At 37.7% G+C, this 27,308-nt stretch overlaps 1 protein-coding gene across 2 annotated transcripts; it reads left to right on the forward strand.

Annotated features, from left to right (window-relative positions):
* Positions 1-472: 472 nt before the first annotated feature.
* Positions 473-26,206, forward strand: NIPA2 (NIPA magnesium transporter 2). 2 transcript variants are annotated; one of them, XM_015085024.3, is made up of 7 exons: positions 473-772; positions 1,521-1,657; positions 9,227-9,454; positions 10,758-10,814; positions 19,679-19,769; positions 21,165-21,325; positions 24,708-26,206. In XM_015085024.3, the coding sequence occupies exons 3-7, from the start codon at positions 9,316-9,318 to the stop codon at positions 25,340-25,342; spliced, it is 1,083 nt and encodes a 360-aa protein (XP_014940510.1). In that variant the 5' UTR covers positions 473-772; positions 1,521-1,657; positions 9,227-9,315; the 3' UTR covers positions 25,343-26,206. The 2 variants fall into 2 exon arrangements, with proteins under 2 accessions (XP_014940510.1, XP_014940509.1); XM_015085023.3 differs by having other exon boundaries at positions 473-737.
* The last annotated feature ends 1,102 nt before the right edge of the window (positions 26,207-27,308 follow it).

A 27,308-nucleotide genomic window follows, 5' to 3' on the forward strand; every position in this document is an offset into this window, starting at 1 on the left:
TCTGCTCCAAGTGTCTCAAAAGGCGCTTTTACCAAACCACTAAAGAGAACGCCATCTCTACGGGTTTCGATTAGGTCACCCTCGGGAAGAAAGAACCCCACTTGGAGCCCAATCCCGCCCCCACCACTTGGTTTCGCACCTCCGCGTTCCGGGACCCGCCTCCAGCCTCCTGGCCCAGCCCTAGCTCCGCCCCTTGCCCTCTCGGAGCACCATTTCCCTAGGGATTGCTAGGCAGTCTGCTTAAAATGCAGCTTTACACGGTAACCGCGTAAGGGAATTCGCATTTTAAGCAAGCAGCACACAGTTCTTTGACTTCAATCACTTGCTCGTCGAACCTACTTTGCAAAATAGTGCATCCACTCCTTCCTTCATCCCGCCCCGCTCTCTTTGCTCTCCACAGCCCAAGGCCAGCTAAAGAAACCGGAAATCCACAGTAAGGTGGGCCGGGGCGGGCCTTTGCTGCGTTGCACTGCGCGTGCGCGCGCCTCCTTTTGCGTCACTCGACCGCGCCCAGGCTCTCCTCGGCTACTTACAGCTCTAGGTCCCGGCGGCGGTCGCGGGTCATCCGGGGCAGGCTCCCCTCGGCGCTCCCCCATGGAGGAGGCGGCGCGCACGGCTGCAGCCCTGGATGCTCTCACCTCCTACTGGACAGCGTCTAAGGCACTGGCCGCGCGAGCTCAAGAAGGGGCGGCCCGTGTGGCCTGTGTGGGCGTGTGAGCGGAGGTGACCAGGGCCAGGTAGTGGAGGGGACCATGGGCGGCTTCCAGTTGGGGTGAGGTCGCCAGTTTTTAATTTTTTCTTTCAAGCAAGGGCGAAGGGGCTGTGGTCGAATCTGCTGGTCTTGGGTTGGCAGGGGCCCTTCAGGGGCGCCTTTCTCTTCCCTGGGAACACGTGTGTTGTGAAATGGAAGGGCTTTTCCTCTTATCCTGCCTCAAGGAATCCCACTGCGAATTGGGTTGCTATTAAATTCTATGGAAATCTGGCTTGACCCTGTCGGGGCACCAGTTCATTCAGCTCATTCACATAGCTTTCGTTTTGTTGTGAGTTTTAGATTGTTTCAGCTGCTGCGGAGATATTAACTGACTGTTGAACAAGTTTTAGAAGTCAGCCATTGAACATGACTTTAAATTTCCTAACTTTTATAAAGTCATTTAATCCCTCCTTCCTTTTCATAAAAACTCTGTATACGTTTAGTTTTGTTTTTGTGTCTCTTTAATTTGTTCACTAGGTTTTTCAATTCGTTTAATACAGGACTACGTTTTCTGTTTTTAGAAATTCTCTATAAACCATATACCTAGGTAGTACTTTTTTTTTTTTTTAGTAGTAAAAGTAAGATGGGAGAGTAGAGATCTTTGTTTCATTGCAGTAAGCTATCTGTTGAAGTACTATGTTGTTTATGCTTGGTTGAGTAGGTTTCATGTTGGTAAGTAAAAAGAGTATGGAGGCTAGTAGCCAAATTTTTGAAACTGTTTGGTAACTGTTCAGTCCTTTTGCTTACTTATGTATTTTCTTCTTTCCAGGCCGGAGCTACTCTACCAGTGTTTAAAACTTTAAATGAGAATAAAGAGTATTATTTACAAGGAAATGAGAGTGAATAAGTCATCTCTGACCTCTTCCAGCCTTTTTTTTCATAAGAGAGACCATATTAAACTTACATGTAAGTTAAAATTTTAATTTATAACTGATGTTGCTAAATTTGGATTGGAGATTTAGGTTCTGCAGTATTTATAAGTACCGTTTTTAAAAATAATTAGCGGGAAGCCGGGTTGCTTAGTCGGTTAAGTTGGCTGACTTTGCTCAGGTCGTGATCTCACCGTTGGAGAGTTTGAGCCCTGCATCGGGCTCTGTGCTGACAGCTCAGAACCTGGAGCCCGCTTCAGATTCTGTCTCTTGCTCTCTCTGCTCTTCCCCCGCTCGCTCTCACTCTCTTAAAAATAAACATTAAAGAAAACTTTTTAAAAATAATTAGCAAAGTAAGAGATTGGAAAAAGTTAAATCAGTGGAAACCAAACAGAAGTAAAGATTAAGAACTCTAATATTAGTTTTCATTCAGTGTGGGCAGCCCATATAGAAGTAGAGTCTAGTAGACACTTAGGTTCCATTTCAGACTGTATAACTTTCTGTGTGGTCCTCTGCATGTGATTTAACCCCTTGGAGGTTTGGTTTCTTTAGTTGTAAGGTGGGGATAAAGATACCTTCTTCTCATTGTATGTATTAGAAATAATGTGTATCAGTTACCTGGAACAGTGCTTCATAGGTGTTCAGTAAGTAGTAGCTATTACTATTTAGAGGGAAATGATAAAAAAGAATTATGCTTGTTTTCAGGATATTTCTTTTATATAAAAATACCCTGCTGTGGTATCCTGCCTACCCTTGTTCACTCAGTGTCAGCCACAGTGGCCTTTCTTTTCCTGGAAAGCTGCATAACAGTTCATACCTCCATGCCTTTGCATTTTTTCTCAGCTTTGTTCTTTTCCTGTCTCTTTCAGGGCTTTACTCAGTGTTATCTTCTCCACTGGGCCTCTTAACCAAACTAGTTCAAACAGAATCCCCTCAACCCAACTCCTCAATGCCCTTAACCATAGTATTTACCACCTTCCAATATAATATTATTATTTATTATTATTTTTTTTAATTGTCTTGCCCTACCTCCAACACAAGGTAAATTCCATGAGGGCAGGGTTTTGGTCTGTTTTATTCACTGCTATATTCCCATTCCTAGAACATAGTATATATTCATGTCAATGTTTGTCGGTTGACTAAATGAGATAAGCACCTGTCCACAAGAAGCCACCATGAAGGGGATGTAAGTCATATACATAAGTAACCATAATATAGGCTAGAAAAGTGTCCAAAGAGAAGTGTAGGTTTAAAGGCCAAGGAATTCAGAAAAGATTGATTTCTCTGGTTTGTGGAATTCAAGCAGGGCTTCATTGTGGAGGTGCATTTTGAGTTTGCACCTTAAAAGACGAAAGGGAAGGGGCGCCTGGGTGGCTCAGTAGGTTAAGCGTCCAACCTCGGCTCAGGTCATGATCTCACAGTTCGTGAGTTCGAGCTCTGCGTCAGGCTCTGTGCTCACAGCTCAGAGCCTGGAGCCTGCTTCAGATTCTGTGTCTCCCTCTCTGCCCCTCCCCTGCTCATGCTCTCTCTCTCTCTCAAAAATAAAATAAACATTAAAAATAAATTTTTTTTTAAGATGAAGGGAGAATATAAACAAAGGTATGGAGGAGGAGAAGGAGTAGGTAAGAATGACAGCAGTATATTGACCTCTGGTGTATCATAGGGTATGTGAATTATAGTATAGGGAAATAAGATTTAAAAGTTAGGTTGGGAACAAATGGTGAAAGGTGTTAGAGGATTACAAAATTTGAACTTCTTTTTGTAAACATTGGGTAGCCATTCTAAGGTTTTAAGCAGGAGAATGAGATAGCACAGATGTGTTTTATAGAGCAGTGTGATAGCATCATTGTTGAAGCTGAATGAGGATTGGGAGAGCCATGGAGATATGAGGCTGTATTTCACAAAGGTATACTCCATATGGTACTCTTGGCCCTTGTATCCAGTTTGGGTAATGAGGATGGTGAAGCCATGGTCAGAAAACAAGGAGGAGCAGATTGGGCAGATGATGATTTACACTGACAGCCTGGTTGGAGCTGTTACTTCCTTGTGTTCCACCTCTGGGTCTAAATGGAGACTCCAGTGGGAAAGGCAAAAGGCTGGATTCTAGCACTGGTTCTGCTACCTACCCATTTCTTGAGAAGTTGCTTGACATCTCTGTACCTGTTTTCTCTTCATGGGGCCCTCACCACATACCTTTCAAGGTTTTGTGAAAATGAAATGTCAAAAATATTGTGACAAGTTTAAAGCTGTAAATGTACTTCTGTTGGTATATTTTTAAAAAGTATATGACTTTGGTAATTGTGTTGCCTACTGTTAGTCATTTTGCAAAGCAAATCTTAGTATCAGCTTATCTTATAGATGGTAGAATACTAGTCTCATCTTTTCCTGTTACATGTTCTCCATATTTTAGAAGAAGGTGGACCAATTTCAAAACTTTATTTTCTTTAAGATATATTTATTTCATTTTTAACATAACTTGTATTTAATGAAAGTTAATGTTATAAATATTCATAAAAGTAAAATCACCTTTGAAAATTGAACTTCAGAAAGAACAATTTGGAAATTCTAAGAGCCTTTAAAAGTGTGCTTAAAATTAAAATGGGTCACTTCAGATCATTTTACTCAGCTGTGGAATCCTTGAGGTCAGGGACTTGTGATCAAATCATCTTTATAACCCCAACATCTGGCATATTAGAGCTGCTCCGCATATGTTTACTGAACAGATGACCACACTATAAATAATATAACAGCTAGAGGAGAGGAGAATGGGATGGGACCTTCTACCTGGTCCCTGTCAGAGGTAGGATGGGCACATTATCACCTGAAGCTTGTCATCTCTGATTTGAGAACATAGTGGAAGTGAAACATACTAAGTTTTCTTGTTTAGCTGTCTTTAAACCTGGCCCTACTTCATAGTATGCTCAAGAATAAAACAATCCATTTCAGGGGCACCTGGGTGGCTTAGTCAGTTAAGCGTCTGACCTCGGCTCAGGTCATGATCTCGCGGGTTCGTGAATTCGAGCTCCACGCCAGGCTCTGCATTGAGCATGGAGCCTGCTTAAGGTGTACTCTCTCTCTCTCCCCCTCTCCCTCTCTCCCCCTCTCTCCCCCTCTCTCTCTCTCTCTCTCTCTCTCTCTCTCTCTTTCTCTTTGTCCCTCTCACCTGCTTGTGAGTGTGCCTGCAGTCTCTCTCTAAAATAAAAAAATTAAAAAATGAGCTTTATGTAAGTGAAGTCTGAATTTGGATTTGTGAAGCTATTGGATTGGAACTGTAGCTAAACCTGACTTGTTTATGGGTATCATCTATGTAGGTAACAAAGTTATATTTTATAGATTTCAGAATATTTAAACTATAAATTAGCTTGTTCAGACTTTTAAAAGGGAGGTTTGTGGACCAGAGAACTTTAGGTAGTCACTTCCTTGGTAGAATTTGAATGATAATTAAGAACAGTGCTTCATGATGATAATGGTTAAAGGAGCTGATTTTAAGTTAGGGGGTGCTTTGATGACTATTAGGTGATCCTTGTTCATTGGAATGCAGAGTGGGCTGAAGTGTGTTTGGTAGCTAGGTTTCTTTACTCCCATCTTCCCAGACTTTTTACTGTTACCTTTGCATTTTCACTTACATATAACACTATCACTTCCCAGCATACTTTGACAACTTTTTACAGTTCGTAAGTTTATACACTGTAAAAACAGTTGTTACATTTTAGGAAGCTGATCTAAATGATACAGCTTTATTTTTAGGGCCAATTATAATTATTCCATTCATCTATATTCACTGAGAAAACCGATATTAAGACATATTTTGAAGCTGTAGGAGCCCAGCATCTGGCAGTCTAGTGAGGAAGACTGGGTCATAAACATGGTTAAGTGAGTCATTTAGAGTGTGCTGGGAATACCATTAAGCACACTTTTTTTGTTGTCATAATCTTTTTATAATCTATATATATTTTAATGTTTATTTTCGAGAGAGACAGAGCATGAGCTAGGGAGAGACAGAGAGAGGGAGACAGAATCTGAAGCGGGCTCCAGGTTCTGAGCTGTCAGCACAGAGCCCAGCGTGGGGCTCAGACTCATGAACTGCGAGATCATGACCTGAGCCAAAGATGATGCTTAACCCACTGAGCCACCGAGGCCCCCTTACAGTCTATAGAAGTAATTCTTTCTGCTAACCATTTTATTCCCAAATTTTCTGCCTCCCCCCTCCCTGCATATGTTTATGTCTCTGTACATAACTGATTGTCACAGTCCAGAATTATTCCAAAGGCAAGCTGAAGTTAAGTTGAAGTTTGGGGCTACCACATAAAGAGACCAATAGTTTATTTGAAATTTGGAAATCAATAACTTTATAGATTCTTTAGCTTCTTTCTTTTCTTATGTGTCTCTGTTAAGGTGGCGACTCAACCAAGGTCATGCACCCAGCTAGAGGCAGGACTGAATCTTCCAAATTCCCTGCCTTGGACCTTTCTCAATGCATTTTTTCCCTTAGGAGTGGCATTCAGAGGACTAGGGATACTTCTCCAAATCCTTATGAGAAAGATCAGTTCTGGAAAGGTTTCAGTTAGACAGCTAATCTCATCCATATTGTATGTGACTGATACTTATAAAACTCGGAGCACCTCCCTGACTTGAGTGTCTTATGTTCTTTCCATGTTTCAATATTATCTTATGCTAGATTGTGGGGTGACTTTGCTTTTGGGACTTGTTAGTTGTTTCTCTCCTGACATCTCTGCAGCTCTTGAGCACTGCAACATGTGTTTTAAAAAACCTTAATATGGAAACGTCCAAACATACATAGTACATACAGTAGAATAATACAATGAACCCCTGTCTGCCTGCCACCCATCTTTACCACTGATCCCCATTTCTGCAGACAAGTTTTGGTTTTTCAAAAATCTGACGGGAATTTTATATTTACCTGTAGTAAGTCTGTTTAGGTGTGTAAGTTAGTTATCCTAGTGGCATGTAGCGTTTATTTATGATCATACTCATGGTTCATTAAGTCAGCAGGGATGACTCTGTGTTTGGCTGTGCACAGGGTGATGGCAGGGTGCAAAGGGGCAAGCAGAAATATAAAGGTCCTCTTTAGGTCTAGACTTGGAACTGGCACTCCTGTCACTTACACCTTTCCCCCATTGGCCAGCATAAGCCACGGAGCCAAGCCCCAAATCAATGGGTTGGGAAGGACTGTTCTTATGAAGGGTTCTGGGAACCATAATGTGACTCAACAGGCAAATCTAAACACTGGCCCCTTTGGCCCCTTTTTACCATTATTACAGAACATTATCACCCATTATTTAACTGTCTTTTGTTTGTCTCCCATGGAAGACTAAAATTTAGCTATCACCATTTTATGCATAGAGCTTAGCATAATGCTTAATGCTTATGTTTGGTAAATACTGTTTGAGTGAATGGATAAAGCAATTGAGGGGTTAGGTGGTTAGAGTTATGATGCTTTTGCTAAAAGCCAGAATCTCATAACCTGAACAATGGAAAAAGTTGGCTAGTGGGCAAGGGTTAATGAGTGAGGATCCTGACTGAATTGTAGATTAGTTCTGGAACTCAGTAGTTAATTTGTGGGACAAAAAATCTCAAGACCTACCAGAAAGTTGGGCTGGCAGTAAGTTATAACTAATCATAAACCTTCTTGCTGAGTAATATCTTTCCCTCTACTTTCTGCACTTTGCTTTAGTTCATTTGTTAGCAGAGTTCATGAGTGACATTTGAAATGTCTTTGATAAGCCTCTGCTCCCTGTCTGGTCTTAGGGTTTGAGCCCTCTAGGTCCATGGCCCTCATGTTCTCCAAAAAGTCCATCAGTATCACACTTGCACTATGGCAAACATCTGTCTGTTAGAATGATCATCCTCTGCTAACAAAATAATGTGGAAGCTGTTTTCTTTCTACACACCCCCAAAAAGGCTAAATAACAAATAAATAACCATCTGTTTATATCTACATAGATTTCAAAGAAGAAAGTGTATGGGTGAGAAAATTTTGAGTTTCTCTGTGTAGATTATTTAAAAAGGACATGTTGTGAAACTGGTAAATGTATTTATGAACTAAATTTGTATATTTTTATGATTTATTTTCATTCTGTAGAATATTTTTTCTTAACAGCAAAGTTTTGTTACTTTGGACTGTCAATTAAGACTGGAACCATTATTTAAATATGAAACTAGAGTTTATAAAATTAATTTAAATTTTTAAATTTAGTGTATTGTTTTTCTTTTTTTTTTTTTTTTCTTACTGCTTCAACAGTATTTATTTAACCTACAGATATTCCTCTACCTTATTTTGCATAGATAGTACCATGCACATGGTATACAATCTCTGGCTGTCTTGCCTGTTCAGATGAGGTCTGGTTTTTTTGTTTTTTTATTTTTTAAAATTTACATCCAAAGTAGTTAGCATATACTGCAACAATGATTTCAGGAGTAGAGTCCTTAGTGCCCCTTAGCCATTTAGCCCATCCCCCCTCCCACAACCCCTCCAGTAACCCTCAGTTTGTTCTCCATATTTATGAGTCTCTTCTGTTTTGTCCCCCCCCCCCGTTTTTATATTATTTTTGTTTTCCTTCCCTTATGCTCATCTGTTTTGTCTCTTAAAGTCCTCAAATGAGTGAAGTCATACGATTTTTGTCTTTCTCTGACTAATTTCACTTAGCATAATACCCTCCAGTTCTATCCACGTAGTTGCAAATGGCAAGATTTCATTCTTTTTGATTGCCAAGTAATACTCCATTGTGTGTGTGTGTGTGTGTGTGTGTGTGTGTGTGTGTGTGTGTGTATACATACATGTGGTAGATAAATATATATATATATACACATCTTTATCCATTCATCCATTGATGGACATTTGGGCTCTTTCCATACTTTAGCTATTGTTGATAGTGCTGCTATAAACATTGGGGTGCATGTGTCCCTTCAAGGCAGCACACCTGTATCTCATGGATAAATGCCTAGTAGTGCAATTGCTGGGTTGTAGGGTAATTCTGTTTTTAGTTTTTTGAGGAACCTCCATACTGTTTTCCAGAGTGGCTGCACCAGCTTGCATTCCCATAATTTTTTTCAGTTTTATTGAGTTATCCCTGACATATAACATTATATTAGCTTAAGGTATACAACATAATGATTACATATATGTATATGTTATAAAATGATCACAATAAATTCAGTTAACATTTATCACTTCACATAATTATAAATTTTTTCTTGTGATGAGAACTTTTAAGATCTTAGTTACTTTCAAATGTACAACACAGTATTTTTAACTGTAGTCACCATGCTGTACATTATACCCCCAGACTTCTTTATGTTATACCCATATCTGTCACTCCTCTATCCCTGGCTCTGGTAGCCACCAGTCTGTTCCCTGATTCCATGAGTTTGATTTTTTAGTATGGCTTTATATCATGATCCTATCTTTTGCCATAACTGGAAGAGAGATAATTACATTAGTGATAAATTATAAATAGTAAATATATTATCAATAGTAGTAATGAAAATATTCCTTTATGAGAAGAGAAATGGAGTAAATTTTTGAGTTGCATTTGGACTATCACTATCATTCTCTGAAAATCTTGTCTTGTTTTGCATTGTTTAGATTTGAAGACTGCATAACCCTGCCTCTAGCACCAGCAGTTTCTCTGTTTTGTAATCAGTGTGATTTAAAGAACTTCAGTAACAAACGAAATGATCCAGGGGCGTGGAAAATATGACTTTTACATTGGTTTGGGATTGGCTATGAGCTCCAGCATTTTCATTGGTGGGAGTTTCATTTTGAAAAAAAAAGGTCTTCTGCGCCTTGCCAGGAAAGGCTCCATGAGAGCAGGTAGGCTATGCCCTATGTGACTGAAATGATATCTGTGTATGCTTGTTTACTCAGGTTCTTGATGGTAGATGACCACATCTTAATTCCTAGTTAGTATATTTGAAACTTTGAACTATGCAAGCCTGGTAAATGTTTATAGAGAATCAAACATCAGTTACTTTGTAATGAGAAAAATAAAAGTGAGACAATGTCATTAATAAGCTAGCTGTTCACTCCTATAGTTACTTTCAAAGTGGAAATAAGGACCAGTGCCCTATTAGCATCCAGTCTTATCTTAAAATTTTGATATTTCTGCAGAGAAGGAAATAAGGGTTTATGAATAGAATCAGAATCTTACTGAAGGCAAGATCTTGGGGGATACTCGTTATGATTGAACCCCACTCTGACTTTGGCGCATTCACAACAGCATTATGTTGCATCCTGGCCGTGTTTCATCACTCAGTCTCTGCTTTAGTTCTAGGTCTGGTTCTGACCTCACAGGAAGACCTGCTTTGGTAGTAAACAAAACAAAACACCTTCTCCCTCTTTCCTGTGCCATCTTTATGGCCAGAGCTAGTCAAACCATCTTAAAATAGTAGCCTCTATTAGAGGTTAGTGGACAAAGGAGAGAGTATTGGCATATACTGCGTGAACAAGTATATTCCTCATTCTTGTCCTAAGACAGGTACTTGCATTGTCCATGATGGATATGTTTATCAAAGAGTTCATTTGCATTGGCTTTTTCTTTTGGACAATGGCTTAAGTACCAGTTGCTTCCTGGTTTTATTATTTTTATTGGGAAGAAAGTCAAGTAGAAACGGAGGGTGAATATCCTAGCAGCCCCAGACTGTGAATAATGCTTAACTTTTTATGTATGGTCAATATAAGACCCCTTTCTCCAAGGTAACTGCCTCATAAATGGGGCTAACCCACACCTGTATGGCTTATCCACTTTCAGACTAATTCATTTGAAGCTGGACTACTACTTACTGGTTCATTTTCTTTACTTGGTTTATTGAAGCTGAGTTCACGAAACAAAAGAATGAAGTATGGACTGAATATAAGGATTAATTTAATTACTTCACTCAAGGAATGAGGTTTGTAGTATAGTGCAAACCTAAAAATTGTAACATTTTCATTATCCTCATCCTCTTTTCTAAGAAAATCATAAAAATATTATCTAAGAAATCATGATGGAACCTTTATTCAAAGTAATAATCATCAACAAATAAGATGTTTTAAAATCTGTCATAGCTAATAGTTGTCATAAATTTATAAGAGTCTGATAATCTTCCCAAAAAGTGAAATATTTTTTCATTCACAGGTCAAGGTGGCCATGCATATCTTAAAGAATGGTTGTGGTGGGCTGGATTGCTATCAAGTATGTATAGAGAACATTTCAAGAAAATATAATTGTATATTAAAATATTTGCATATACTAGTACAGCTTCATATTACTAGCACATTTTAAAACTAATTAAATTCTTCATTTTTATTTAAAAAATTTTTTAGTGTTTTTTGGGGTTTTTTTTGAGACAGAGTGTGAGTGGGGGAGGGGCAGAGAGAGACGGAGACACAGAATCTGAAGCAGACTCCAGATTCCAAGCTGTCAGCACAGAGCCCAATGCGGGGCTTGAACTCAACAAACCACAAGATCGTGACCTGAGCCAAAGTTGAATGCTTAACTGACCGAGCCACCCAGGCACCCCTTAAATTCTTGTTCTTTAATGAACAGTACTCAAAATATGTAAAACTTAAGCCAGTAAAAGTCATTTAGCAAGCAGTTTAATAGTTTAATTTGAATGAGAAGACTTTCTTTTACCTGTCTGATTAAAACATGTTTAATATACCTGTGTTTTTTTAAATTCTCAGTTTAAGAAGATAAATTTGATAGTAAAAGATCATAGAGGGGCACATGGGTGGCTCAGTTGGCTAAGCATCTGACTCTTGTTTTCAGCTCAGGTTGTAATCTCATAGTTGGTGGGATTGTTGACTCTACTCCAACAGTGTGGAGCCTGCTTGGAATTCTCTCTGCCCCACTCCTCCTTGCGCACTCTTTCTCTCTCTCAAAATAAATAAATAAACTTAAAAAAAAAAAAAAAGATTGTAGAAAACATCCCATTTTTAATTCCTCCTCCTTCATTGACTTTCATTCCAAATTGGAAAACAGGTATCCATTTGATAAGAGTGTCCATGCTTATTTTGATGATTACCTTTAAAAAAGTGCATAGAGGGGCGCCTGGGTGGCTCAGTCGGTTAAGCGTCCGACTTTGGCTCAGGTCATGATCTCCTGGCCCGTTGAGTTCGAGCCCTGCCTCAGGCTCTATGCTGACAGCTCAGAGCCTGGAACCTGCTTCAGATTCTGTCTCCCTCTCTGCCCCTCTTCTGCTTGCTCTCTCTCTCTCTCTCTCTCGCTCTCGCTCTCTCAAAAATAAACATTTTTAAAAAGTACATAAAAATGATATTTAATTCACTGAGCCTTCAAAGTATTCAGGATTAAATTATGTAAATGTTCTTATAAGTTTAAGAGCAGTTGAAATAACAAAGAGACTGATTTGACTATTCATTCAACAAATACTGATTGTTTCTTGTATGCCAGGTGTTGTAGGCGCTAGAGATAAACTGTTGAAACAAACAGAAAAATCCTTATGCACATAAGACTTAACATTCTAGATGGAAGACAAATAATAATAAACAAGATGAAGAAATTAAAATGTGTGTGTTAGTGACAAATGCTAACATTTGCTAGGAGTAAGATAGGGAAGGGATGTGAAGGATAGATGGATAAAAGATGTAAAGGAAATGAGGGGGCTAGCCATATGGATATTTGGGGGAGGAATGTTTTAAGCAGGAGGAAACAGTAAATATTAAGGCTATGAGGTGAAGCAAATCTGACCTTTTGAAGTGTGATAGCTCAGAATGATTTTTGCCCCCTGGTATTTACACTTTTGTATAATCCTCTCACACTGAATTAGTGCTGGCCCAGTGTGGTGATAGGATGCAAAAGAAGTTGTAATGTGTGGCTTCTGAGGCCAAGTCACCAAAAGCCTGTGGCTTTGCCTTGATTGCTTGGGTTGCTTACTGAGGGAAATCCAGCCTTCTGATGACTGCAGCCCCAGCTTATATCTTTGACTATAAACTTCTTGAAAAACCCTGAGTGAGAAGTACCTGTTGATCCCTTTCTGAAGTCTTGACCAATAGAAGTTATGAGAAACCATGAGATCTTGACTATTAGAAAATATGGCTTGTCTTTTAAACTGCCACATTTTGGAGTGCTTTATTAATGCAGCACTGGATTATTAAAGCCTCAGGTAACATTAAAGAGGCAAGAACAGCAAGAGAGTGAATGTGGGGGAAGTAGCAGGGGATAAGTTCAGGGAAGTAATGAGGGTGGGTCTTGTACATCACAGAAATGACTCTGACTTTAATGTGTGGGAAGTCACTGGAGACTTTTGAGCAAAGGGGTGACATGATATGCCTTAGGTTTTAATAAGGTCTCTCAGGCTGCTGTGTTGAGGAATAGACCACATAGGGGAAGAAGCAAGAAAACCAGGTGGGAGGTTATTGAAATAATCAGGTAAGAGGTGGTGATGGCATGGACCCAAGGGAGTTGCAGTGAGCGTGTTAAGAAGTGGTAGAATACTGGATTTTGTTTTGAAGATGAACTGATAAGATTTGCTGAAAACAAGTTAAAAGGTTGGATAGAATATAAACTCTTAAAAACATGAAAGATCCAACATGTAATGAATTACCTAGCCAAGATCAGAGAAAGGCATAAAGCTCAGAATGATAAGCTGAAGACACTTCTGCTCTAGATGTAATTGCAGACTTCAGAGCAGGTAGGTAGGAGAGAGAGTGAACTTTTGAATTGGGCTAATAAGCGTCAGAGTCAGGTGCTGCTAAGAATGGAAACCAGGACAAGATTATTGTATTGGAATTATAAAAACAAATAAAAATTAACTACATGTCTTTTACAAGATGCACTTGTAAAACAAGGATATAGAATGGCTGAAAGAGAAAGATGGAAAAACACCTGAAGAAAGTATGCTAGGTAAAATATAATTCAAAGCATAAAGATAAAAGGTTCAACTTCTCAGGAAGCTTTAACAGTTCTAACTTTATTTAATAATATAGCCTTGAAATATTAAAAGCAGAAGTTGACACAGGAACAGGGGAAATAGACAAATCCAACACCATATGGTGAAATATTAATATAACACTCTCATAGGGTAAGCAGAGTAAAATTGTTAAGTCTATAGAACATTTGAAGAGCAAATTTAACAAACTTTTTGGACATGTCATTGATCTACATTGTTTTCAAGGGCATATGGAAAGAATATTTATACAAATGGACTATTTGCTAGACCATAAAGCCAGTCTTAAAGTTTTCAAAGGATTTAATGGAGTGTTTTCATAGATCATTATAATTACCTTAGAAATCAGTAACAAAAAGAATACATAAAAATCCCTATGTGTGAAAGTTTAGAAATACACTATGTACTCCATGGTTTAAAGAAGTCAGAATGAAAATAGAAAATATGTTCAAATTAGAAAATAGTATATTGGTGCCCAATGCAAAATATCATAACTTGTGGACTATTACTGAAGTTATTAAAATTTACAGTTTTAAATAAATATAATTAAAAATAAAGGTGAGGCATCTAGTTCAAGAAAAAAAGAAAATGTAGAAGGAAGTAAAGAGAAGAGCTAAAATTAAATAGAAAACAAAAGGTATTAAAACCAACATTTGGGTTTATGATCTAAATGAAATTGATAAACCTTTTGTTGAAACTGATGGAGAAATAGAGAAGGCAGAATAGCTGGTAATGTAACTAGAGTTTTGTAGATACCAACAGGATGTTTGAACAGTTTTATCTCAGTAAATATAAGAACTTGGATAAAATACGCAGATTTCTACTAACTTAGTACAATTGGGTCTATAGTTTTAAAACCTTTGCATATATTAAGCCCTGGGCCCAGATGGTTTCATTGGCAAGTTCTGTGGTCATTTTTATTTATTTATTTATTTATATATTTATTTATTTAAATTTTTTTAATGTTTATTTTTGAGAGAGACAGAGTGCAAGCAGGGGAGGGGCAGAGAGAGGAAGACACAGAATCTGAAGCAGGCTCCAGGCTCTGAGCTGTCTGCACAGAGCCCGACGTGGGGCTTGAACTCAGGGACTGCAAGATTATGACCTGAGCGGAAGTCAGATGCTTAACCAACTGAGCCACCCAGGCGCCCCTATTTTTAAAAGAAATAATTGCAATTGAGTAATTTCCTAATAATAGAAAAAACGGTATACATTCCCCTACTCTTCTTAAAAATCTAGTATAATCCTAATACCAAAACTTGACTCTGTATAAGAAAGGAAAAATAGTCTAGTCTCATTTGTGAACATATATGCAAAAATCCTAAATAAATTATGAACAAACTAGATTTATTTTAGGGGGGTAAAGTTGGCATAACTTTGGAAAACCAATCACTGTAATTAATGATGTTAATAAATTCAGAAAAAGCATCATTTCAGTTTACCGAATTTTTATTCAGCAACTATTCATAACTAAAAAACCATTTCAAATAAGTCATTTCAAGACCAGTGAAACCAGAACAATCAAAATAAGCACCAAAATGAAATATTGAAGGCTTTCTTTTTGAAACTGGAAACAAACAAATGACTTCTCGTTACTCCTTCAATATCCTGAAAGAATTTCATAATAAATGCAGTAAGGCAAAGGGGTGGAAATAGAAAGAAATATATAAACTTATTATTTACTGATTGTATGATTGTGGGTATAAAAATTCCAAATTATATACAGATAAATTATAAAATTAAGATTTAGCAAAGTGGTGTTGGGTTACGAAGTCAACATACAAAACTTAGCTGTGTTTCTGTATTATCAGCAACAATTAGAAAATGAAATGTTAAAATGGTGTCATTTGCATAGAATTCTTAAAAACAAGAATTATTTCATTCTAAATCTAACAAAAGATGAGAAAGATACTGATGGAAAAAATGAAATCTTATTGAGAAAAAGACAAATACAAGGATATATTATTTTCATGGATTGAAGGATTCCTTATTGGAAAGTCAACATTCCTCTCCATAGTGACAGGTTAAGTGCTATTCCTTTTAAAACCTATGTGCTTATGTGCTACATGGTAAGTTGATTTAAAAATTTGAGGGGCGCCTGGGTGGCTCAGTCGGTTAAGCGTCTGACTTCAGCTCAGGTCATGATCTCACAGTCTGTGAGTTCAAGCCCTGCGTCGGGCTCAGTGCTGACAGCTCAGAGCCTGGAGCCTGTTTCAGATTCTGTGTCTCACTCTCTCTCTGCCCCTCCCCCGTTCATGCTCTCTGTCTCAAAAATAAATAAACGTTAGGAAAAAAAAAATTTTTTTTTATTTGAATGGTAATACAGAAGTCCAAGTAAAGCAGAAATACTCTTTTTTTTTTTTTAATGTTTATTTTTGCGAGACAGAATGTGAGCGGGGGAGGGGCAGAGAGAGAGGGAGAGACAGAATCTAAAGCAGGCTCCAGGCTCCGAGCTGTCAGCACAGAGCCCAGTGCAGGGATCAAACTTAGGAACTATGAGATGATGACCTGAGCCGAAGGCTGTTTAACCAACTGAGCTACCCAGGTGCCCCTAAAGCAAAGATATTCTTAAGAAAAGGTGAAAGGATTTACTCTACTAGGTATTAAGATTTATTATGAAGCTACACTGAGTATGGTACTGTGCCAAAATAGACCAATAGAAAAGAATGGCGAACCCTAAAACCCAAAAACAGTATATTTATTGCAAAGATGATATTGAAATAGAGAAATGTGCTTTTCAGTATATATTATTGTAACAATCCATATGGAAAAAAATAAGATTTGATTTCTACCTCCATACATAAAAACTTCAGGTGGTTTATAAACTTAAATGTGAAAGAGAACACTAAAGAATTTGAAGGATAAAGAATTTAAAGAAAGATCTCCCATATAAGAGATGGGTGAAATAGGTGAAGGGTATTCAGAGTACACTTAAGGGGTGCCTGGGTGGTTCAGTCCGTTGAGCGTCCTGGTCTTGATTTCGGCTCAGGTCATGGTCCTGGAGTTGTGGGATCAAGCTCTGTGGCTCTCTTCTCTCTCCCTCTGCCCCTCTCTCCCACTCTTGCGCTCTTTCTAAAAAATAAAAAAAATTTTTTAAGGTACACTTTAAAGATGAGCAGTGAATAATGTATAGAATTGTCAAATCAGTATATTGAACACCTGAAACTAACAACACTGTATGTTAACTATACTGGAATTAAAATTAAAAAATAACATTTCTCAAGCAAGTTGTAGGAAGCACTATCAAGAGTTTAAAAGAATGACAAGGCAAATTACAGAATGTGGCAAAAAAAATGGTTGTAATATTTTGCTGATTTAACTCAAAATATTACTAAATATTAAGTTGATATCTCATGGATATCAAATTGTCAACACTGTGGAAAAAAGGGTTGATACAAAACAATACAAAAGTATTCCAAACAATAGCTTATCAATATTTGTTCCTTTGATGGGACTTTCTCATGTAACTTTGATTCGTGAAATGATTTCATTTACAAAGCTATTCTTTGATATTGCCTCAGCTTTTAGCTGTTGTAACTTTATTGTGATGTTTTCTTTTGGCACTTGCTTTACCTTGGATAAAAACTCTTATTAATTTTTTCACATTCCTCTTTTTCCAGATAGCACCTCTTTGCCACTAGTTCCATTTCATCATGTCCTTGTGACTTTCCAATATTCTGAAACTCCTCCAGTTCCAGGGCTTTTTTTTAGCACACTCTATTACATGCCTAGGGAAATTTTTATTTTTATTTTTTTTCTGGTTGTTGTTTAGTTAACCTAGAGCAGTTTTAGGTTTAAAGCAGTATTGAGGAGAAGGGACAGATTTCCCATATGCTCCCAGCCCATACACATTTATAGCCTCTCCCATTATCAGTACCCCTCATCAGAGTGGTGCACTTTCTACGGTTGATGAACCTACACTGACACATAACAATCACCCGAAGTCCATAATTTACATTAGGGTTCACTCTTGATGTACATTCTGTGGGTTTGGAGAAACGTATAATGACATACATCAACTGTTACGGTGTCATGCAGCATAGTTTCAATTGCCCTAAAAATCAGTGAGTCTTGGGGGAGAGGGGGGTTGCAAATACATATACATTAAAAAATAAAATAAGGAGCACTTGGCTGGCTCAGTTGGTTAAGCATCTGACTCTTGATTTTGGCTCAGGTCATTATCTCACAGTTCCCCCCGTTGAGCTGTGTTGACAGCACAGAGCCTGCTTGGGAGTGTCTGTCTGTCTGTCTGTCTCTCTCTCTCAAAATAAATAAATAAACTTAAAAAGAAATATCAGTGAGTCTGTTTTAAACCTTCTATTTTCCTCTTCCAACTCCACTGGCTTCCACACTCTCAAATAGTGGTAGGCCTTCTACTTCAGAGAGATCATAAAAGCCATTAAGAACTGCCTCCATTTCCCACACCAAATCTGAAATCTTACCTTCTTTCTCATCCCTTTTTCTCGTTACAAAGAAAAACGTCCTCCTCCTGCTTAGGCTAGCCCCTCCATCTGTGTTCTGGATTCACTCCCCTCCACCTTGTCAAAGACTCTCCTGCCTAGGGCAATTTTTAACCCACAGAAGATTTACATCCAAAATATATAAAAACTTACCTCAAATCAGTAAGAGAAAACAAATAGATTTACTGGCAGACAGGAAAAAAAAGTTCACCAGCTTCTCCATTAAAAGATTTCCTTTGTCCAACACATGAAAAGGGGAAATGCAAATTGGAAGAATAATAAAATAATCCCATTCCCCATTAACAGATTAGCAAACTTCTAAATCTGACAGTACCACCAAGTGGGACAAAGGGAGCTCTGTTACTCTACTAAGTGAAATTTGGTATAACCATTTTGGAAAACAGTAGCCATGAGTGATCTTTTTCTATAAGATCACATCCTTCCCTTGCATAAGATTCCCCAGTGGCCTTTCAATTTAGATGAAATCCTTGTCAGGACTCACAAAGGACTTGTGCCATATGGCCCTGGCTACCTCTGACTCCTGGGCTACTCTCCCCTTGCTCATTCTATTGGAGCTGTCCTGCCTTCCTTGCTGTTCAGACATGCCAGACATTGCCTTGAGTCAGAGGGTTTTTTTGCTGTACTCCCTGACTGGGACATTCTCCCCCCTGGATAACTGCAGGTAAATATTTCACTTCAGACCAGACTGTCTAAAAGTTTCCTATCAGAGTGCCCATGTTTGGCACCACGATCCTGCCCTCAGCAGCACTCCATTCCTTTCTGTCACTTTGTTTTTCTACACTGCGTGGCTAATCACTTGACCTTTATTTTGCCTGTTTTCCCTCACAAAATGTAAATTTTAGGAGAACAGTATCTTTGTTTGCTCACTGCTGCATTTCCTGAGCCTACAACAGCATCTGGAACATTGTAGGTACCTAAGGATGTCCTTCGAATATAAGAGTTGGGTTTTAAAAAAAGAAAAAGCTAGTGAAAAAGACTTGGGAGAAGTGCTTTTACACCAGTTTTAGCTGCTTTTAATTGATTTGTGTTTGTTGTCATAGGATATAGGTATCTATTAAAATTTTATTTTAAAAAATCTGTAAGCATAAATTAGGTCTCTTCCAGTTAAAATTACAGATTTGTTTCTAATTAGTTGGAACTTTAGTGTTGATAATTTACAGAAGAACCTTTATGAATAGCTGGGAGAAAATAAATTGCTAAATACAATTGAAATCGTACATAATATATATACATATATAATATATATTATATATATAGTACATAACATATAAATAGTACATTATTATGTGTGTGTGTGTGTGTGTGTGTGACCCTTCAACAACATGGGAGTTAGTGGCACCAACCCCCTGTGCAGTTGACAGTCTACAAATAACTTTGGACTCCCTAAAAATTTTACTACTAGTGTGCTATTGACCAGAAGTCTTAACCAACAACATAGTTAATTAGCATATATTTTGTATGTGATAGGTATCATACGTTGTATTCTTAATAAACTAGAGAAAATATTAAGATCATACAGAATACACCTACAGTGGTTAAAATGTACATGTAAGTGGACAAAGTTTAAACTCCTGTTCAGTTCATGGGTCAACTCTAAATGAAAACAAAATGCAGGCATTTCCATTTTGAGTGATTTGTTCCTGAGTTTCTTTTGTTGTCTATCTCCCAAGTGGGAGCAGGTGAGGTGGTCAACTTTGCTGCATATGCCTTTGCACCAGCCACCCTAGTGACTCCGTTAGGAGCTCTCAGCGTCCTAGTAAGGTAAGGACACTACATTTCATATGTAGAAACAGCAGTCGGTATTTTAGTCCATGAAGTATTCAGTACCATCTAATTATACATGCTCAGAATAATTTATATTTAAACAATCTTGAGAACTTTTTTTAAGCTGTGTATTAATTTGCTTTTAAAGGGTTATCTTTCGTGCATAGGCATGCTGTCGATTTGGGAGAGAAAATGCATCTATGCTTTTCTTGCTTGTATTCAGAGCCAATGATAGTTCTACTTTTATTACAATTTTTTAAAATTTCAAGTTGGACTTGTTGGAACATTTATCATTTGAGACATGTACACTTTGATAGATGATGGTTGATGATAAATCAGTTTTTATACCTACTACAGAAAATCAGTGATTTGGTGCAAGATTATGTGCCTCTGAAGCCTGATTCGGGGTACTCATTTGGAGCAGTCCAAGATTTGTCCTTTTTGTTATCTTAATGCTTAGCCCCAATAGCTAATTAGCTTAGCCCCTAATAGTTGAAGTTGGATTTGGGCTACTATTCTCAAAGTTGATTAATAAGTTTTCTTTTAATTTTTCTCCCCCAAGATAGTCTGTATATATATATATATAAATTGATATTATGTAAATTACATAATTTTTTAAGATACTATGTAATATATAATGATATATTATGGTACATTGTCTTTTACCCTGAATTTTCTGTATATTATACCATTATATTTATAGGTTTACATTATATATATTTTTAGATTTGGATTAAACTGGCTATAATGTATTAAAATTTGATAACTTAGGGGTACCTGGGTGGCTCAGTGGGTTAAGCATCCGACTTTGGCTCAGGTCTTGATCTCACAGCTCATGGATTTGAGCCCCGTGTTGGGCTCTGCTGACAGCTCAGAACCTGGAGCCTGCTTTGGATTCTGTGTCTCCCTCACTCTCTGCCCCTTCCCCATTCATGCTCTGTCTCTTTATCAAATAAACATCAAAAAATTTTTAAACTTGATGATTTAATTAATAGACAAATTATTACACGAACACATAGGAAGTATGCATCAACCAGTATGGATAAATAAAGTTGAGCCAATTTTAAGTATAAAATTTGGGTTTGGACTTATATTCTTAGGCTATAAATGCTATAAAATGCTATAAAAATGCTATAAATTTGTGCCACAGCTCCATTTATTGTAAGTTTCATATTTTCTACAGTAGAAATACGGTAACTATGCTGGTTTAGTGTATGATGAAACCAGTGTTTCTCTGGAAACTTTCATTTTAGCTTTGTCTGAAAGCCAGAATCTTTACAAGTTCACAGTGTTTTAGTTTTTTAATAACTTAAAATTCTGAGTTGTGTTGATATTTAAATATGAGAAAAGTGTGATTATTTTAATATTCCACACTCCTCTCCACCATTTTAGTGCCATTCTTTCTTCATACTTTCTAAATGAAAGACTTAATCTTCATGGGAAAATTGGATGGTTGCTAAGTATTCTAGGATCTACAGTTATGGTCATTCATGCTCCAAAAGAAGAGGAGATCGAGACTCTAAATGAAATGTCTCACAAGCTAGGAGATCCAGGTAAGAAATAATAAAAGCTGTATCAGTCTTACTAGTTTGCTTTTTTATTTAGTTTTTATTTTAACTAAAATGTTATGTGCATGTAAAGAGACAAATTGTTCTACATAGCTTATTATGAAAAATAGTGGTCATTTTCCTCCCCTGTCAGCCCCTAAACCCTTGTTTATTTTGTTCTTTTAACTCTTTGTCTATAAATAACGTGCTTATATTGCTGCTAGTCTCTTTGGCTTTAGGCATCATCTGTTATATCTACTACCTGTTGAATGTACTTAGTTCCGTGTAAGTGATTTATTTATAATCACTACATAACTTTTATTCCCAGTTTAGACATATGATATGTTGTGATTTCTTCTCCTTTACTAATAAGTATATTGTTTGATAACTTTTCTGTGAATATATCAGTCCATCTTGAAGCTTTTCTCCGGTGGTCTTAATTCTCCCCTCAGAAATTTCAAACACATTAGGTATTCTGCAGTTTCATCTCTTCTGGAAATCTCTGCCAGAGACTCTTTTGGCCTTAGTCTAGACTGGTATCTTGAGGGTGCTAGCACATTCGTCATTCTAGATTTTCCTTCATCAGCATTGTAGAGGATCCCCTCCACTTTCTATTTTTTCTTGGCTCTGAATCCTGGTTTTACTCCTTCATTTTGGTTGGAACCACTGTTGTAGGAGAGAAGAAAGGCACAGAAGAGATGAGACTTTTTGAGACTTTGTATATATAAAAATGCCTTTAATCTATGTGACCTCATTGTCTTCTCACTTCCAGTGTTGCTGCTAAGAAATCAAACACAGTTGATTCTTTATCTTTAATATGTGACCCATCTTTTATCTTTAGAAACCTTCAGGATGTCGTCTTTGCTCTTGTCATCTGAAATTTTCCACTGATGTACCTAGCTGTGGGCCAGTTTTATCCATTGTCCCAGATACTTGATGGATTTTTTTTAAATCTGGAAATGTGTATCTCACTCTAGGAAATCAGTTTGTCCTTTAATTTTCTTTGTTTTCTCTTTGTGAAATTCTTATTCTTCTGTTGATTGGACTTCCTTGATTGTACCATGACTTTTCTTATATATATTTTCCCTGTTTTTACCATTTTTCCTTTTAGCTCTGTGTCCGGGGAGATATCCTCAGTTTTGTCTTACAGCTCTTTGACTTTTTATTTGTGCTATTTCATGTTTAATTTCCAAGAGCTTGCTTTTATTCTTTGGTGTGTGTGTGTGCCAAAAAAACACAACACAAAATTCACTCTCTCAACATTTCACATATATGTATGGTCAACTACATGCATGGTGGTAAGCAGCAAGTCCTCAGAGAGTCCTGGTTATTTTAAAGTTTTTCTGCAAACTTCAACGTCAAGATTATTTGTGGGCTCCATTTTTTCTTTTGTTTTCAGTCATTTAGTTTTGTCTTTTGGCAGTTCCAGTTAAATGCTGGACATACAATATTAAAAAGTGTAAAGGCTCTAAATGATGTTTTATTCCTTCAGAGAGAACCTAAATTTCTTCTGTCGGGCAGATACAAGTACAGATTACTTTTAACTTAAAGTGTTGCTTCTATCTTTTTAGAGGCTGGTGTCTTTCCATTTTGCTTATATTCTTGATCAAAGTCCTTTTCTCTCAGCTGATAGCCTGGGATGTTTACTTGGACCTTCCACCTTGGTGAACTTTGAATGGCAGTGTCTGTGTTAGCATTCCAAGATTGCAGGCCTCTTCACTCAGCTCTCTTGCTTTTTCACCAGGCTGTCCACTTGGCTTCTCTAACCTAGGCACGTGCAGCTTCTGTGCCTACAAATGCCTTAAGGGGAGTTGCACATAGAAATTTGGGCTCACTTGTCTTCAGTTCCTTCCTTTCTGGAATCTTGGTCCATTGTGTCCTAGCTGCTTAGGCAGCCCAAAATTCCAAGGTTTATTTTTGCCTAGTCTACTGAAACTTCCACATGCCTCAAGTCACCACTTTCTGCTGGCCTTTATGCCCATCCTTACTCCCTACTCTAGAACTGGCAGTCATTGCAAAGGAGAAAGCAGAGAGATGAGTGTGGACCTTACCTTTTTCTCCAATTTTGCCCCTTCAAGTTCTGGTTGCTTCTCTGGTATTTCACCATTGTTTTTTTCTGTTTGTTTTGGTGCCTCTCCTGGTGATCCTTGGCTGCCTTCTGAATGTTGGGCTTGTCAAATCCCCAGCAAAGTCTCCTCCTTGGCTGCCTGAGTCCTGGGAGTTGAGTGGGACAGGGGGAGTCCATGGCATAGACATTTACCTTACCCTAAAGTTCTGTGTTAGTGTGGTACCTTCATACTCAACTGGCCCAGAGTCCTCCAGTTCACTGTGGAAGGAAGAACAGTCACTCAGATGTTCAGAACTGAGCAGGGATTCTGGGATCATAATTTAATAGACTTTCAGCTAGGCCTCCTGTTTCTCAGTCTCCCCTTAACCCCACTTCCAGAGATACATTGTATCTTTGGAAAGTTCTGTGCTGCAAACTGAGTTACATTCTAGTCTTTGATCACTGCTGATGTGGGATTCAGCTTTCGTGGATATGCTTTAGCAGTTATGAGTTATCTTCTGCTTTTTGGCTTCCATAATGTTACTGTCATCTCCTTTACCTGTTCTTGTTTTTGTACATTTGCTTCTTTAAGAATCCTATTACTATTTATTTATTAGCAGAGTTTAAGGAGTGACTGCTCAATTTCCTCATCTTAAAATGCAGATGATAGTATTGATATTATTGGGTAGTTGTGAGGATTAAATGAATTAATCAGTGCAAATTTCTGAGAAAAGTGCCTGGCCCATGGTGCTACACAGTTGTTTGCTAAGTTCAGTTCTCCATATTCAATGAGAACCCTGACAATACTTTTCAGATTCTCTTATTGATTTGCTGTTTACCCCAGTGTTTGTCTCTAAATATTGTCTCTAAATATTTAAAAAATTTACTCCTTTTAGGATGAACTTTATAACTGCTGTTCTTTTCAGCATCTATAAATTGTTGAGTATTCAAGATCATCTCATAATTTCTCTCCACTAGTTTCTGATTATTTCCATTCTTGGAATTAGAGCATTCCAGTGGGTAGGAAGTAGTAAGATCTTCTAGAATAGGTGGCTGTGAATCATTCTGATGTTTCCTATGGTCTAATTATCATGGGGCCTAAGATACTATGTTAAAAATGTTAGTGGTATAACAATTTGTGAATATGAAGCACGTTATGGTGCTTCCAGTGTATACATTTAACTAAATTTTTATGAGTGTGCTTTTGCTAGGGTAGCAAAAGAAATCTAATACTTATTTTAGGGACACACCTTTTCTCCTTTGTATTGAGTTTTGGATTCTCAGGGGTTTCTTTTAATACTTACACCATTACTAAAATAAGCCTTTTCTTGCCTCCTCCAGGTTTTGTGGTCTTTGCAACACTTGTGGTCATTGTGTCATTGATCTTAATCTTCGTGGTGGGACCTCGCCATGGACGGACAAACATTCTTGTGTACATAACAATCTGCTCTGTAATTGGAGCATTTTCAGTCTCCTGTGTTAAGGGCCTGGGCATTGCTATCAAAGAGCTGTTTGCTGGAAAGCCTGTGCTGCGACATCCCCTGGCCTGGATTCTGCTGCTGAGCCTTATAGTCTGTGTAAGCACACAGATTAATTACCTGAACAGGGCTCTGGATATATTCAACACTTCCATTGTGACTCCAATATATTATGTATTCTTTACAGCATCAGTTTTAACTTGTTCAGCTATTCTTTTTAAGGAGTGGCAAGATATGCCTGTTGATGATGTCATTGGTACTTTGAGTGGCTTCTTTACAATCATTGTGGGAATATTCTTGTTGCATGCCTTTAAAGATGTCAGCTTTACTCTAGCAAGTCTCCCTGTGTCTTTTCGACAAGATGAAAAAGCAATGAATGGCAATCTGTCTAACATGTATGAAGTTCTTAGTAATAATGAAGAAAACTTAACCTGTGGAATTGAACAACACAGTGGTGAAAATGTCTCCCGAAGAAATGGAAATCTCACAGCTTTTTAAGAAAAATGTAATTAAAAGGTTAATCTATAATTGTGTTATAAAGTTAATTTGAGTATCAGAATGTGTCTGAAAAAACATTGTTCTCAAAAAATGTTCTCTAGAGACAATCTTTTTTAAAGTTTCACTGATTTGGACCAAGAAATTACTTTTCTTATATTTACATGATGGTAGCTCACTAAAATGACCTCAGTACATGGCCAATTTCTATTAACATTGTATTATTATAGAGGTATTTTAAATTTTCCTTCACCAAAATCTAAATGCACTGACAGTTTTAAGTCTATAAAAATGCTGTATTTTTTCATTGGTGATGAAAATCTGAAATGTACATTTGTCATTCCCACTCCATCAATCCCTGACCATCTGAAGGCTTTTTGATTTAAAAAGGAACAAAATTTTCCTAATACATTATCCTGTGATTTACCTTACCTGTAAAAATGACTCCTGTTTGATGACTTAATTTTAAAATGTTAAAAGAGAAACCTAAGTTACTAAATGAAGAAAAACTAATTTACAAAAAAAAAAAAAAAAAAAAGAGGGTAGGAAGTTGCCTGAGGCAATGTTTCTCACACTGTGACTTACCACCACACATTTGATGGTCTTCCTATTCCTTGATGGCACCATGCTAAACCAGCGCATCCTGTGTCTGTCAGACTACTGCCTGACCAGTTTCATTCTTCACTTACTCTAATCCCTTGATACCTGGAACCTTAATTACCATTTTACATCAGCTCTTGTACTTTTCAGTATATTTTCATAATGAGTTATACTGTCATTTAGATCTAACAACTCTGGGAAATAAAGTCAAAAGACTAATTTCTTAAATTTAGTTCATGTTATAATAAAAAGAAAAATTGAAACAGTTCTCATCTAAGTCTGAATGCTTAGAACACACTTAAGATGTTTGTAAAATATGGTTTCTTTGTACCAGATATTTTACTTAAGAGTTTGTGTAGACCACTATATATTTTGACCTTTTAAAAACATCCATGAAAAAGTGTTTATGGAAAATTTCAAATGTATGCAAAAAGGTAGGATATTATATAATGAACTCCATCCAGCTTCAAAACAGATCATCATAGCAATTGGCCGTATAAAAGTGACAGTTGACACTATCCACTGGGTAATAGGAAGAACACAGGCTTGTTCCCACTCTGCTGCTCCTACCCCAAGTTACACAGCTTGACCTCCACTGTGTAACCAGTCATCACAGGTGCCTCACTGTCCTTGCCTGGAGGTCGCCAGAGCCTCACTATGGTAATGGCACCAACGTCCCACACAGCTCTGCATTGGCTTTATCAGGACCGAGTTAGTCTCCCAAATTTCATGAAATAAATTTCCTTTTCGTCACCATTTTCTTATTAATCCTGTAAAGAGCCTTTGTAGACATTTTTTTTCCTGCCTCTCCCATGTAATCTTAATATCACAGATACACTGAGAAATAGGCTCACCGACCCAATCGAAGGAGGGACATGGAGACTTGGGAGCATCTGAAGCAAGGCTTTAATCGACGTCCTTTCAAGAGCAAGTGTCTGACCAAAAGGCACACTGAGGGCACTTACAGCAGACGATTTATGAAAGTAAATTGCCTAAGGAGTTGCAGACACTTTCAGTCCCTCCTCCCTTGTTCTTTGGCACATGCAGCCTGCGAAACAGAGAGGGGAAGAACCAGGAAGTGAAGCGTCTAAAGGTTTGGGACTCCATTGTGGTGGGTGGAGGGGGTGTGGGTTGTAAATATCCAATAGGTTGTACCTGCAACTATACATAAATAAAGCACAGCTCTTATTTGTTATTTCTGAAGATGAATCCTCTCCTCACAATCCCTCTTCTAAGTTGATTCCATTTTCATTTATATTTCCTTTATGTTTGAAGTCACAAACATACTCAGCAAGTGTTGGCTCTCCTCACAGGTTTATCTTCCAATAATAACAGGTTATTTTAGCCATAAGGCACAGAAATTTGTAAG

The sequence above is a fragment of the Acinonyx jubatus genome, chromosome B3 (assembly GCF_027475565.1).
Source record: "Acinonyx jubatus isolate Ajub_Pintada_27869175 chromosome B3, VMU_Ajub_asm_v1.0, whole genome shotgun sequence".
NCBI lineage: Eukaryota > Metazoa > Chordata > Mammalia > Carnivora > Felidae > Acinonyx > Acinonyx jubatus.

What these genes read in the sequence shown, in the direction of transcription:
- NIPA2 (XM_015085024.3), top strand. Translation starts at nt 9,316, where the DNA reads ATGATCCAGGGGCGTGGAAAATATGACTTTTACATTGGTTTGGGATTG. An exon ending in GTGGGCTGGATTGCTATCAA is followed by an intron (nt 10,815 to 19,678) that starts GTATGTATAGAG and finishes CTATCTCCCAAG; the next exon opens with TGGGAGCAGGTGAGGTGGTC. An exon ending in GCTCTCAGCGTCCTAGTAAG is followed by an intron (nt 19,770 to 21,164) that starts GTAAGGACACTA and finishes CCACCATTTTAG; the next exon opens with TGCCATTCTTTCTTCATACT.